Source organism: Thunnus albacares, chromosome 16 (assembly GCF_914725855.1).
Source record: "Thunnus albacares chromosome 16, fThuAlb1.1, whole genome shotgun sequence".
Lineage (NCBI taxonomy): Eukaryota > Metazoa > Chordata > Actinopteri > Scombriformes > Scombridae > Thunnus > Thunnus albacares.
Window position 1 is genome coordinate 4,096,963 of NC_058121.1, and position 13,343 is coordinate 4,110,305.

At 38.7% G+C, this 13,343-nt stretch overlaps 2 protein-coding genes across 2 annotated transcripts in view; both read right to left on the bottom strand.

Moving 5' to 3' along the window:
- Positions 1 to 4,353, bottom strand: part of slc16a10 (solute carrier family 16 member 10) — a 38,592-nt gene extending 34,239 nt beyond the window's left edge. Inside the window, exon 1 of the mRNA XM_044377246.1 lies at positions 3,786 to 4,353. Within this exon, the coding sequence (XP_044233181.1) occupies positions 3,786 to 4,110 (325 nt within the window). The 5' untranslated portion in view covers positions 4,111 to 4,353. The remainder of the gene's footprint in view (positions 1 to 3,785) is intronic.
- A 1,470-nt stretch (positions 4,354 to 5,823) lies between these two features.
- On the bottom strand, positions 5,824 to 12,865 carry rpf2 (ribosome production factor 2 homolog). The gene is made up of 10 exons (XM_044377263.1): positions 12,740 to 12,865; positions 11,103 to 11,235; positions 10,069 to 10,106; positions 9,815 to 9,854; positions 9,636 to 9,717; positions 9,111 to 9,187; positions 7,800 to 7,899; positions 7,616 to 7,718; positions 7,249 to 7,393; positions 5,824 to 6,439 (listed from the first exon to the last, which is right to left on the bottom strand). Exons 1-10 carry the CDS (start codon positions 12,760 to 12,762, stop codon positions 6,254 to 6,256), a joined length of 927 nt encoding a protein of 308 aa, XP_044233198.1. The 5' UTR covers positions 12,763 to 12,865; the 3' UTR covers positions 5,824 to 6,253.
- Between the last annotated feature and the right edge of the window lie 478 nt (positions 12,866 to 13,343).

The following is a 13,343-nucleotide window of genomic DNA, read 5'->3' on the forward strand; positions in this document are numbered from 1 at the left end:
ACCATATTACCACGTGACAGGAAACATAGTAACCTTGCAATGAAAAAGGAGTGAGGAAAGAAAAATAAAAACAAAATGTTGTTGATAATGAAAGTATGTGTGTAACCAAGGCAAAAAACTTTTACTTTTTGATAAATATCTTTCTCCCTCAACTTTTTTTGTTCACTTTTTAGTCTTAATCGTCAAACTCACGATGAAAAAGAACTGTGTGGCCTCAACATCTAATACACCTCACAAAAGAATGCGTGGAGGAAAACTTGCAGACTTCAGTCCGAGTCCCAAGACAGCAAGGTGAACAGTAAAAGGAATCAAGGTTAAATAAGTAAGAACACATGTGGGTGGGTGGTTAGCCCTCACAGCAAGAGCGTTCTCGGTTGGAACCCACCAGCTGGCTGAGGCCAGACCTGGAGGGTTCTCTCCAGGTACTCCAGCTTCCTCCCACAGACCAAAAACATGTAGCTCAGGTTAATGAGTGACTCTAAATTGCTCCTAGGTGTGAATGTGAGTGTGAATGGCTGTCTGTCTCTATACTATATGTCAGCCATGTGATTGACTGGTGACCTATCCAGGGTGTACCCCGCCTCTCGCCCCAATGTCAGCTGAGACTGTCTCCAGCTCCCCCGCAACCCTCTAGAGGATAAGCAGTAAAGAAAATGGATGGACATGTGGGTGTATTCAGAATATGCCTTTTGGCAAACCTGATTGGACCAGGAACATGTTGGTAACCAACTAAGGAGATTTTGACAGCAGTTTTGAGAAAAACTGAAAACAGAGCTTGTCAAGACCAAATCAATTCCAAGTTCAAAGGTTTGGAGATACCTAAATGATTACATAACATGCTGAATTTGAACCAATTCCAAAGGCACATTGTGTTCTGTTTCCTGGCTAAATCACAACTACTCTGTATTGCTGACAATGTAATAAGTTACCTGATTATATGCTGTGCATTTATTTTGGATTTATTTGTAATAAATTATGGCATTTTCATATTTAAATCTACACATGGGTTATACATGATACATGATAAACACTCCCATAGCTGGATTAGAAATAGCTCTCAATATTGAATTACATCTCGTTCAAGAGTTCTGTTATTAGACTGCTGTTATCTTTAGTATGCAAAGCTGTTCCCTGAGCCTTGATATCACTTTGTGAAAACGGAAAAAGAAGTGAAACCCTTGGTGAGAGTTGCATAAGCGAGCCGAGTCCAGCTGTCGTTCCCTCCTCCCCACATTCCCATCGTCCAGTTGTCTGAGTTCACTTGGGGGAAGATATCACTCATCAAGACAGAGCGCCAATAAACTCTGGTGATTGAGGAGAGGTGGTGTGTGTGTGTGTGTCAGACAGAGCTCTCACAGCAAAAACAACATAATATTTGATTTGAAAATTTGATGAAAGCGTAAAAACATGCATTTGGATGGATTCTTTTGTTAGATTTTGGAGACAATGAACAAAGAACAAACAAGACACAAAAAAAATCATGAAATGGGCGATGAGTTACATTCTTACACAGCACAAAGTAGCTAGGGTGCATCTGTGTGCAGCTCAGCCGCTTTTGATCAAACATAGTGTCTCAGAGATTATTTTATATCCCTCACCCATTGGAGATTTAAGATACTCCAAATCACAACACATATCGCTCTATGAAGACAAATGACACAACAGTACAGCCGCTGCAGTTAGTTGCACTGTGTTCCGGTTTACTCTTCAGCCTGAAAAAACTGTTGTATAATGTCTTATGTGGCTGTGGTGGAGTATTTTTAAAGTCTGAAAAAATAACCTTGATGATATCATCAACCGATCTCAGAGTGGGCATAAGTGTCATAATAAACTAGTGGCACTGAGTTTGATAGAAATGTGTGTTTACCAGGAAAGATGCAATGAGTTGCATTACAGGAAGGGTAGATTCCAGTGTTTCTTTGATTCTCCAGTTCAGGTTCTCTTTATGGAAGTGCAATATTAAATTGCTGGAGTACCCCTTTAAAGTTGCATATAATAATGGCTGTTCTTCTGGGAACATTGGCCTCAATGGCCCTGTTTACACCTGGCATTACCATGCGTCTTGGGTGATCCGATGACAAGCGGACAGCCTGAAGCGGAAACCCAAGATATCATTGATACAATGAGCGAAATGCACATCATTTTATAATCACAATGGGAAAAAGTAGAATCTGCTACCTAACCACAACCCATATTTACCCCCCTCATCAGTCATTTAGTCCACACACACACACTGTATCCTTCACTTGTTTAGGTAGATGGGTTTTCCATGTAGTTTACTCTTACATGTTCGTCTACACTGTCAACAGGTGGTTACAATCACAGCGGAACAACTAAGGGTCATTATTCATGGGTTAGACCATCTCTCTTCCTCTGTCTCTCTCTCTCTCTCATTCTCTCTCTCACACACAAACACACATACACACACACACTAAAAGAGGGAAGAGAGATTTACTATATACAACCTTTTCCTTCACTCTGACTCCCAATCTTCTATCTGTAGTAACCACTCCATGATTTAAACAAGCTTTTCATGTAAACACAGAGAAAAATGGAAACTTCCATCATTCATATTCACTGCTGTCGACAAATCTTATTGTGGTATTGTTTTGTTGTATGGTTTGTTTATTTTGAGTTATAGAATCTGCTGTGGAGGATTTATATCCTGTACCAGAAAAAAAATCAATAAAGTTCAAAATTTTTTTAATCTTAAAAAGACACATGAGATATTGTAATATGAGCAAGTGAGTAAAATAAAGGCGCACAGCAAGGAATAAGTAGTAGTAATGTAATAGTTATAGTAATGAGTGCTTCAGCTGTAGCCTAGCTACTTTGGCTTTTGTTTCAACCGTAGACAGTCACTTCTAAAATAATGCAGGGACTTCAGAGACAGTAGAGCTGGTTCATTTAATGATACAACTTTACTCCCAACTATGAAGCAGAAGGTGAATAACTGCACTTTTTAAAGAGTCGCATCTGAAGTTAGTTCATATATAATTTAATCGCCGCACCAAATTTCTCTCCTCATGTCACTGAAAGCACGCTGCAACTACATACTGCTGTCAGCTTTCACTCTGTGAAACATTCACCGAAAAATATTGCCCCCACATTTAGCACCATGGCACTACCTGGCCGTCAAGAAGCATTGCGCCACTTATAACCCCACAACGCTGTAATTTAAGCAGTTTCTTTTGTTTGAGTACCGTAGTATCTGTCGTTCATTTTTTTTCTTCTCTCACCAGGAAACGACGTCGTATTACTTGCTAGCTGAGGTTAGCTTACTTACAGTATGTACAGTAGGCTAAAGACAAAAGCCTTTTATTAATTCGGTTGAAAATGTCATAAAACAAGGCAATACAATTGATTTTATGAATAAAATTAGTTAACGTACGTGTGTGTGTGTGTGTGTGTGTGTGTGTGTGTGTGTGTGTGTGTGTGTGTGTGAATGTGTGTGCGTGCGCGTGCGTGCGTGTGGTTGGTTACCGGAGGTCACTGGTTCAATTCCCCGCCACAAATCATTCAACGTTATACGTCCATGAGCAAGACATCATAAACGTTTGCTCTTCAACTTTACTTGAGTCACCGGAGGAAAGACGTTCACAGGACTTAACTGACAGTTGTTCACGTTAAATGATAATTCTTCCGAAACAATACCTGAGTACAAACTCAAGCTAGCTACATAACTCAATTTCAAATAATTACATTCTAAATTTAATGGCCAGTTAGGTAAAATTTAAACACCTCTAGACCTGAAGTCCCCCCTCCCCCTAACCTGCCACACTCACCTGTCTTGAAGCGGAGGTCTTCATCGTCCTCGGAGCCAAACTCCCGGAGGAGGGAGAGGAAGAGTATACCGAAGGCGTTCTGGATCCCGAACACCGAGCCGTTACACCACATGGCAGCCAGCATGACAACCCACCCCCAGCCGCCCTCCGGGTGCACAAACTCGGCCTCCTCCGCTCCTGCAGCTTGCTCCGGGACGCTCACTTTGCTGTCCCCGTTCTCCCTCTTCTCCTCCTCCTCCTCCGACCGCTTCTCCTCTGCTGGCACGTCGGCGGGCATCTCATCCTTGCCCGCTGCATCCTCCTGCATATTGTTCCCTTCTGTCATTGTTTTTGTGTCAGTTTTATACTAAAAGGTCAAAACACAGCAGCAATTTTTGTGGGTTTTTTAAAAAAAAAAATCTGGAGGTATGTAAGCCTACACTGACAGTGGTAAGAAAACTGAAAATTCAAACAGAGGCTTTCAGGTCAGGGTGAGGAGGCATCCATTGAAGTGAAGCTGTAGGTCTTGTTATGGTGCTGGTGATGCAGCATCTAATCCTACAGTAACTGTCAGAAAACTGTTGTTGCAGTATTATAAATAGACAGCGCGGAGGGGCGGGGCTCCGGGACATCCTGCAGCTGATTGGACAACTGTCATTTACCCGTGACGACCAAGTGTTGGAATACAGACATAATATCGCTTTAACAGACGAAACGTTTCGCACGTCTAGTAATAAAATAAAAGTGTATACATTCAGGCTAAACGCTCCACCCCTTCTTTTGGAAGCTCTCTTACTGCTGTAACGAAAGCTTTCACTTCCCTCTTTCCATCTGCTAAAAATAGACTGAAACTGCCAGGCAAGCAGATGGACAGACATGCAGATGGATCTGTGCAGTGAGCAGATAATTAAAGAAAACGTAGGAAAGATGTGAATGAAGTGTGGTTGGAGCTCAAAAGACAAAACACAAAAACGGAAAAATTACCGCAACTATTGCTTCAGAAATAACAAAAAATATCAAAACCAACCACTGTATTTCACATAAATCACTTTCATAAGAAAAAATAAAAATTACTAATGCATCTGTCAATAATATAATGATGTAATAATGACTCTAAACATAAGACAATCATGCTACTGATCCCTGAACTGTTTTACATTATTTATTCATCTATTCATATAATACTTGTTTCAATTATGTTGCACCTTCATATTACTATTCATTGTCCCTTTCTATCAGTTAATTTATATATTTGTATGTTGTCTGTATGTTTATTTATATACTTGTATTGCATATGTTCATCTTACTTACTTATTCTTTAATCTTACCAGATATAAGTTAAGTTGATATGTAACATGATTACACACAGTTTCCTACATTTAATGAAACCTGTAAGAGATTCATTTGCTCTTTAGTAGTCGAGCATACATGAATGGGTCACCTATTAAGGATAACTTGTGTTCATTGTTTGCTTGTGTGCTCAGCTGTCAAACAGTTAACTCTTGTGGTGTTTCAGTGTTGCAGAATATCTGCATATGAAAACATTAAAATGTTACTTGTCATTTACCTGTTGAATTACATAACACAGATTTCATTTTATAGCATTTAAAGAAACAAAGCTGAAATTCATGTAAAATCTCTAAAGTATAGTGTTTTGGAAATTACATCTGGCTTGTTTCTAAAAAAAACACACACCCTCTTTCTGCTGATCCCAAATTCCCAGAACTACTTTTACAGGATTAAGTTCACATAAATGAGATTTAAAAAAATATAAAAATAACACCCATCTGTAAGCTGATCTACTCCCAGTGTAGTTACAGGCACTATTTGGTTTTAATCATAGAAACATGGTGCATTAATAGTTTAGTTGATAGTGAACCTTTGTAGCATTTTAATCATTCTTTTGCTTAAAATTTTGCTGGAGAGCAAGACTGTAAAGTGGAAATGTGTGTGACTGGCCCCGTGGCAATAAACAAAACTGATAAATTAAGTGAATCTTAGGCAAAGTCATGACAGTGAACACAATACTTTCAAATAATTCAATGATTAAACAGCCCCAAACAGTTGATAGAGAATTTTATTTAAGCGAATACTTCAGGTGAAATTTCACCTTTTACAAAAAAAAAATCAAAGCTATTTAATACCCATATAGTAGTTTAGAAATTCAAATTAATTTCATGACCCCCCCTACAACTGCCAATAGATAACATGTGTTGGACTTTAATACTAACCAGATAATCGACACATTCATGACACTCAAGACAATGTCACATGGAAAAAAAAAGAAGAAGTGGGACAGGAAAGAAAAGGAATAATAGATCTGTATCCTGTTTGTCTGGTGGCGACTCATATGACCAGTCACTGGCAGTAAAGCACACCGTCAGTCTTATACACAAGCTGAATGTCCACTACCAAGACGATGGACACTGGACATTGGTCTGTATGCACAGAGGTGGTGGAGAGCGGTCCAGTCGAGCCCGGCTCAGACCTCAACTCTCTACTTTGGCCACTTTGGGTTCCTGTCCATCCTGCTCTTCGGCGACCACCTCTCCCTTCCTCTTCCTCAGGCCCTTCATCTTGCGTGTTTGAAGTTTGGACAGATCCTGCTTCTGCATGTGCACGCGGCCGAACTTGGTACCAAAGACGTCGTGGGAAATGTTCTTCTTCTTCTTGGGCTGTTAACAGTGACAGAGAGAAGAATTAAGGAATTGAACTTTCCAACTACTGACATCATCCATCCTCAACCTCATTGTATACACATTTCCCAGGAAATTATTGGTATTTTGCAACTTTGGAATCTCCTCTGGATGTTAAAATAAAGTGGGTTTGAAAAATATTTGGCTGCACAGCGTGGGTTTGTAGTGACAGGCCCCAGTTGAGTAGAGCTTAAGGGATTAAAGCTTGTGTTGGTATTCAACTCAAAGGACAGATAAGTACAGATATGACTGATTAAAATTTGTCCAAGTTTGACACTGCAGAGCTGAGCCTGTCTAGTTGAATCTGATATGTTCTAAAATGGTTCCTGACCAGAAGAGAAACCCTGTTGGTTTAGATAACATGATGGCCTTTCCTCTGGCGCCACCTGCAGGCCATACTTTGTATTTTTCAATCCAGGAGTGGAAAAGATCAAAGAATTACAAAGTTGTCTTTCCATTTTTCATCCATCCAACCAGATTGTTTTCTAGTGTGTAATGAGCGGTGCGGCCTCATGGGGCCGTTAGCATAGCTATAAAAGAATATTTTTTAAAAATAATGGCTGTCAGGTGCTCAGATGTTTGAACACAGCAGGAAAGAAAAAAAAATCATGTGTAGTTTGTGATCTTTCAAGGCATTGAAGTCTCTATTAATGTTAGTTATCCATAATTATACTTAATTATACTTAATACATGTGCCTTTAAATTTAATTAAATTCCTACTTCCCATCAAAAAAACCCTTTAAAGTGTCAGGAAAGATGTCCAACAATTCGATCCAGGTGACATTTACCTTCAGAGCCTTGGGCTGTTTGTGAGCTAACTTGTACAAGTCATCTGAAGCCAGATGTGTTCTTCTTAAGACAAAGTCAAACGAGGGCCCGATCTCCTCCAGCTCGATTCTCGGCGTCCGGCACCCAGACTTCTTCAACAGACACCTGCGAAATCACATCACATCAATGTGTCAGTCGTGAGAGAGACGGCATGAAAATATGTCATAGCATGTGCACAGGACAGGAGGGCTACAGGATTTATCTGGTATATAAAATTCAACAACAACTTCAAGTTTTTAAGAAAAAATGTGTAATCTAAGAAAAGAATCTCTGTTCTTGCTTTGTCACTGTGATCAGTGGTTTTGAAAACCATTTTCATTTCAGTACCTGTAGCTACGCATGAATATTTTCCCATCCAGGGCAGTGAAGTGCAGAACATGTTCTAACCCTGCCAGACGTACTGCAGACACAGTGGGACCCCTGAAGAAGTCTGAGAAGCAGACAACGACCATTATTAACAGACAACAACAAAACAGATGTGACACCTTCACAGAGTCTGGTGAGTGCGTACCTATGAGCAGACTCTTCAGACGTTTGTGCTCGTTGTCTAAATCGAAAGCCTCGCCTGCAAACACCAGCATTGGTTTGGTCCCCTCGGGACATTTGCTTGCCTGCGATAGAAAAACAAAAATTACATTTTAACAGGGATTGTATTTCAGAGAAACTGTATAATATAACAATTATGGGATGTTTCACAGGGCAGAAAAATATTTGTTCAAAAATATTGGAAGCAACTGATGTCTTTTCCTTTCTTGAGTATGAAACAAAGTCACTTGTGTTTGGATCCCATTGTTGGACATACTGAGCTGCGTCTTAAGCCAACACACACACACTCACACCTCAGTGAAAAAGTACTTTAAACAAACTTAAAAAAAGGATCTGCCTAGCTTTACCTGGTCAGGCTGGTTTGGTTGTCATGGTAAAACACGTGATTCAGTCTGTTGTGTTGGTTTAGTGTATCTGAACTTGCAGTCTTCTTATCTAATTGCTTTGTATGTCTATTATAGTTGCATAGTTATGAAAATATGCATTTCCTGGTTACTGTTATGTGTCTTGTTTAGAGAGCCGTGAACAGTCTGTTATCACACACTCAGCTTGTAGTTTTGTGCTCCAGTAGAGCTTCACTAAAATTAAATTAAACTTTTATATAAAAATCACATTAAAAGGACTAATTCAATATTTTGGAAAATATGCTTATTTGCTTTCTTTCTGAAAGTGAGAGGAGAAGATTGACATCAATCTCATGTGTGTGCGTTCAGTACAGAGCTGAAGTCAGGGTGTAGTTAGCCTAGCTTAGCATAAAGACTGGAGGCAGGGAGAAGTGAAAAACAAAACACCAACACCACCACAGCTTACTGACTAACTTGTGTTTCTCATTTGTTTTATTCTCATACATAAAAAGAAATGTAAAAACAACTACTTGTGGCTTTAGGGCGAGTCGAGTCCTGAAACTATTTCTTGGCAGCTGGGTGCAGTGACTGTACACATCTTCCCAGAATCAGGCTGTTAAATGAAGGTTGTCAGGACACTTTATTCGACAATTTAGACACACTATCACTTTTCCTTCAGGATTGGTAGAGGGCACGTTAATGCTCCTCCTAGGCCTGGGAACCCTTCTGGACCCCAGTGACGTGATGGAGGAACTGGATATGGAGAAGTGCTGCAGAACTTTGAAGTTAAAGTTTGCAAGGACCCATCACCTCGCTCTCGCCAATTATAATCAACTAACCCTTTACACTGTCGGTATATAACAGTGTAAATCAAATTTCCCTTGAGTGGACAGACAGAACACAGACAATTATTGAATAACTGCAACCGTTACCTTAATATCACTCAGGGAGACATACTTCTCAATTCCAAGTTCAATCATATCGAGCACATGGAAGTCAAACAAACGGCCTGCAAATAAACCAAAGGAAACAATCACACACATGATTTAGCCTCTGGTTGTTCAAAACTGTGGGAAAGCGTGATTCACTAACAGTCAAGGGGATTTTTCCAGGATCTTTCAACACTGAATCAAACATTTTCTTACACAACAACTTTTTTTTACTGGAGGTTTACAGATCAGTGTTTAAAATTATTATGGCGAGAGTGTGCTGTTATTGGGTAATATTCTTGATACAATAAAAAATACTTAGAAAATAGAACATATGCTTAACATTTTTGGGCAAACCTCAAGAAATCCCCTCAATAAAATTCAAAAACATGAGGCATATAAGAGACAATCAAGAAATGTTTGACTTTTTTAAAATAATTTACATCCTGGTGAAAATAGGTGTAGAAATTGGATATTAACTGGTCTCTAAAGGCAAGTTTCTTTTACAAGCGAGTGAGTAAATTTTACCAAATATGAGGTTGTTGGGTCGTTTCTTGTTGTGGGAGCCGAACAGAAACAGCGAGCAGTCTGTCTTCTTGGAGAAAAATTCCTGGTAAAGAGTTAAAATGCAGAGTGATAAACCTGGAAAATGTGTAAAGATATGTAACTGTTGTAATGAGGTGTTTGGGTATTCTGGGTAAACTAACCAGTGATGTTGAGTCCTCAAACGGCCGAGTGATGTTCTTCCTAAAAAGCAAATCCAGATTTTATCCACTGCAGATGACTCAAGATGTTTTCTGACACCAGAAAATCATTAGACATATGTAATACACATAACATAAGCACTGAAATTAACTTATAATGACATGAAGTAGCATTTAAAATGCTTTTAACTGTGAACTCATTTGGAAAGAGAAACCAAAACATTTTTTGTAATTTATTGAGATATAAAATCACTTACTTCTTGTACAGTACTGCATTGGGTTTTTTCAGGGAATACTGCAAGAAAGAGATTTTTCATTTGAATTCACAAACACACTTGTGAGTCATTGTTTTAAATCACAGCTTAAGTCCAAGTTTGATAATTAGGCTTAGTTACAGGTTCTACACAGTTCTTACAGTCTCCTCTTCTATTGAAAAATACTGGCCAGGCTTTTGGTTTCTCTCTAGATGACACATGGATATATGACAACCACAGCGGTAAATTCTAGTATTTCACAACCTGGGTTTTGTTTAGTTTTAGCCATCATGTCAATAGGTTAAACTAATATATTCATTGTTGTCGCTCTGTTGGAGTCAACTTTACAATGGGTCCAAAAAACACACAAGCCTTTAACAGATTTCTTCAAGTTCTTCATTTAGACTGCATGACAAAACCAGGTCACACCTCTCAAGCTAACTAGTATCATGAAGCAAGTTCAACTCAGTCACAACAGTAAAATATTCTATTGTTATTTCCAAATGACAGATGTAACTACATATTCGTAATTACATAGTTACATGGATAATGCCAGGGACACTCAGTCTGTCACATCTTTATGAACAAGAAATACATTTAGGTTCACGCAGTGGGAAGTTTACTGGGTAATAACAGCTATTGTTCTCTGCCATCGAACCTACTAAGTTGTGTGGTGCTAATTTAAAAGAGGAACCATTGAACTCAGGTGTAAAAGTGTCCTGTTAACTGTGGATGAACAACTGTTAACTCACATTCCAGAGCAGATTCACATATTTACAAAAGTTGTCTCTCTATTATTCTGATGAATGCTTCATTTAACTGATTTCTTTACATCACAATGACAAAAACAACTTTTTAAACTCATATTGGAATAATATAAGCGCTATAAAATAACTTTGCTAATCAAAAGAACTACGACTGGAACTGAAGTTCACAGTGTGATGTGGAGTAAATCCTACTAAAACCAATCCATATCTGTGTGACATATCTCGTGTCTTGAAGGTCTTCGTCAGTGAGTGCGTTGTCAGGTTACTTACTATGTCCTTCAGGGCCTGGGTGATGGTTTGACTGGTGTTCCCTCCTTTCATAATCATAGTGCTCTTTCCATCCTCACTCAGCTTGGGTGCTCTGCTCTCCAAGAAGCGCTTGGAGCGTTTTGTCTTGGGTTTTCTGAGGACACAAACAAAGACAGGAAAAGATGGGACACAGCCAGTACTGATCACTGCTGCATCAAATGAAAAAGTCCAAAAAAGAGGCTGTCAGGACTTAAATAATATCCTGTTTTAAATATGGCAAACATGGCAATTCTCAGGAGGTTTTATGTGCCTTATCATGCTGAGACCCTATGAAAGATGAAACATGACTTCTCCTCTAATCTAACAATAGCAAATGATTTCCACCCTTTGCTAGACAACTAAAATACTTGATATTCAATATAAAGCAACTGTGGTTAGTGCTGTAGTTTACTGTGCTAGAGAGAAAGTGATTAACCAGCTGGTGTTGAAGTAAATCCTCCCCTAAGGTCATAATAGTGCTGAAATGATAAACTGAATTATTTATTGAGAAATTCACAGGAGATGAATCCCAATTTTGATCATTAATTGTCACTGATAACATATCAATATTGGATGTTATACATTCACATGTGTGAGGAACATTTCACTTTTAATGTTTAACTTTTAATTTTTCATTTTAAATTGTATAGAACTGTTGTTCTCGACTAGCATCAAATTCCCTCTTTGTGTTTCCTTGTTGAGCTGCGGTGGAAGTATAGTAACAAAAAGAGGGACTTTGGCACTAAAAAGACTGTAACGTTGAAAGATATCTACTTGATTTGACTCATTTGGACGACTGAAGCTTCATATTAGCTTCAGATAAACTTTTACGTACATTTTTGTACAGAAGGAGGACTGTGGATTTTGTCCCCCATCACTTACATTGTAAGGTCATTATGAAGGGATCTTCTAATGGTCAGTATGAACAGGAGGAATGATTACAGCAAGAAAAACATGTTTCACTGTTCATTTGGACTCCTGACTGTTGTTTTAAAACAGACCTGGAACATTATGAACCTGTCCTTTAAGCTAAATGAACCATTTTAACAAATGACACTTTAACACATGATTTTAGGCTTCAGTAACTTCATGGAAATATCTCACTTTGTTTGCCATTTCAAAAACTAAATAAACAGCAAGTTAATGGGTAATAACATTCCCATGTTAGTTAGAGAGGTCACACTTTTCTCCCTTAATTGTCAAAAAAGTTACCAGACACTACAGTACAGGCCTATATAAAGTGGCCAGAAACAAGTAACATATCCATCCTTAACGCATTTATATCATAATATTTGCTGTACTATTCCTCCCCTGGTATTTCAGTCTGCATTCATCATACTGAGGGAAAGTCAGCATCACCTCTTCACACAGCACATAACTTCACACAGCATATCACTGGGATTAATGTGAACTGTGCAGTTAGTATTTGATGCTACTGTCACTTGATTATTGATCTGTCTTAATTATGAGTTAATAACTGATTATCAGTTAACGTCACATGCGTGTTTAACTGATACCTGCTCAACCCTTACTCGACATTAAGTGGTTTATACTGAACGTTAATAATGAAAATCAACCAAAGTCATCGTTAAAAAGAAATAAATAACTGTCAAACTTACGTTATACCGTCTAACTGCGTCATTTTTGTGTCTTTCTTCGTGTTTCTGCTAACAACATGGGCAGTCACGCTGCTGTATGTCCACGCGAGGATCCGACGGAAGACAACATTGGTTGTTTCTCTTCTTCGTTGGTGGTAACGTGGTTGATATCCTGCTTCAAGCGCATTACCGCCATCTAGTGTCAGGAACTACACCCCGCATCACAGCCTGCCCGCCAGAAGAACTAGAGGCCAAAACAAAGACACACATTGACTTTGATTTTCACCATAGGGGTTCTCCCTCCATGCCAGGCTGTCCTAAATTTTTAATGAGGTCATTCCATAGCCTTTCTGCCATCTGCTATGTTATCTTTATTTCATTATGATGCTTAAGTGTTTTCTGTTATTGTCTTAATGTCACATGCTGTAAGTGACGGTTTCTATAAATAAAGAGATTACAATGATGAGAAAGATGAGAAAGAGTACATTTAAAACGATTTAAAGACTGCTTGTGTGTTTTTGTTTGGAGCTTCCTCAAGTACAGTTTTTATGCTTAATCGAACCACTTCTCTGTGGGACATTCTCATTTATTAAAAATGTATGATATATATGATATATGATGATCT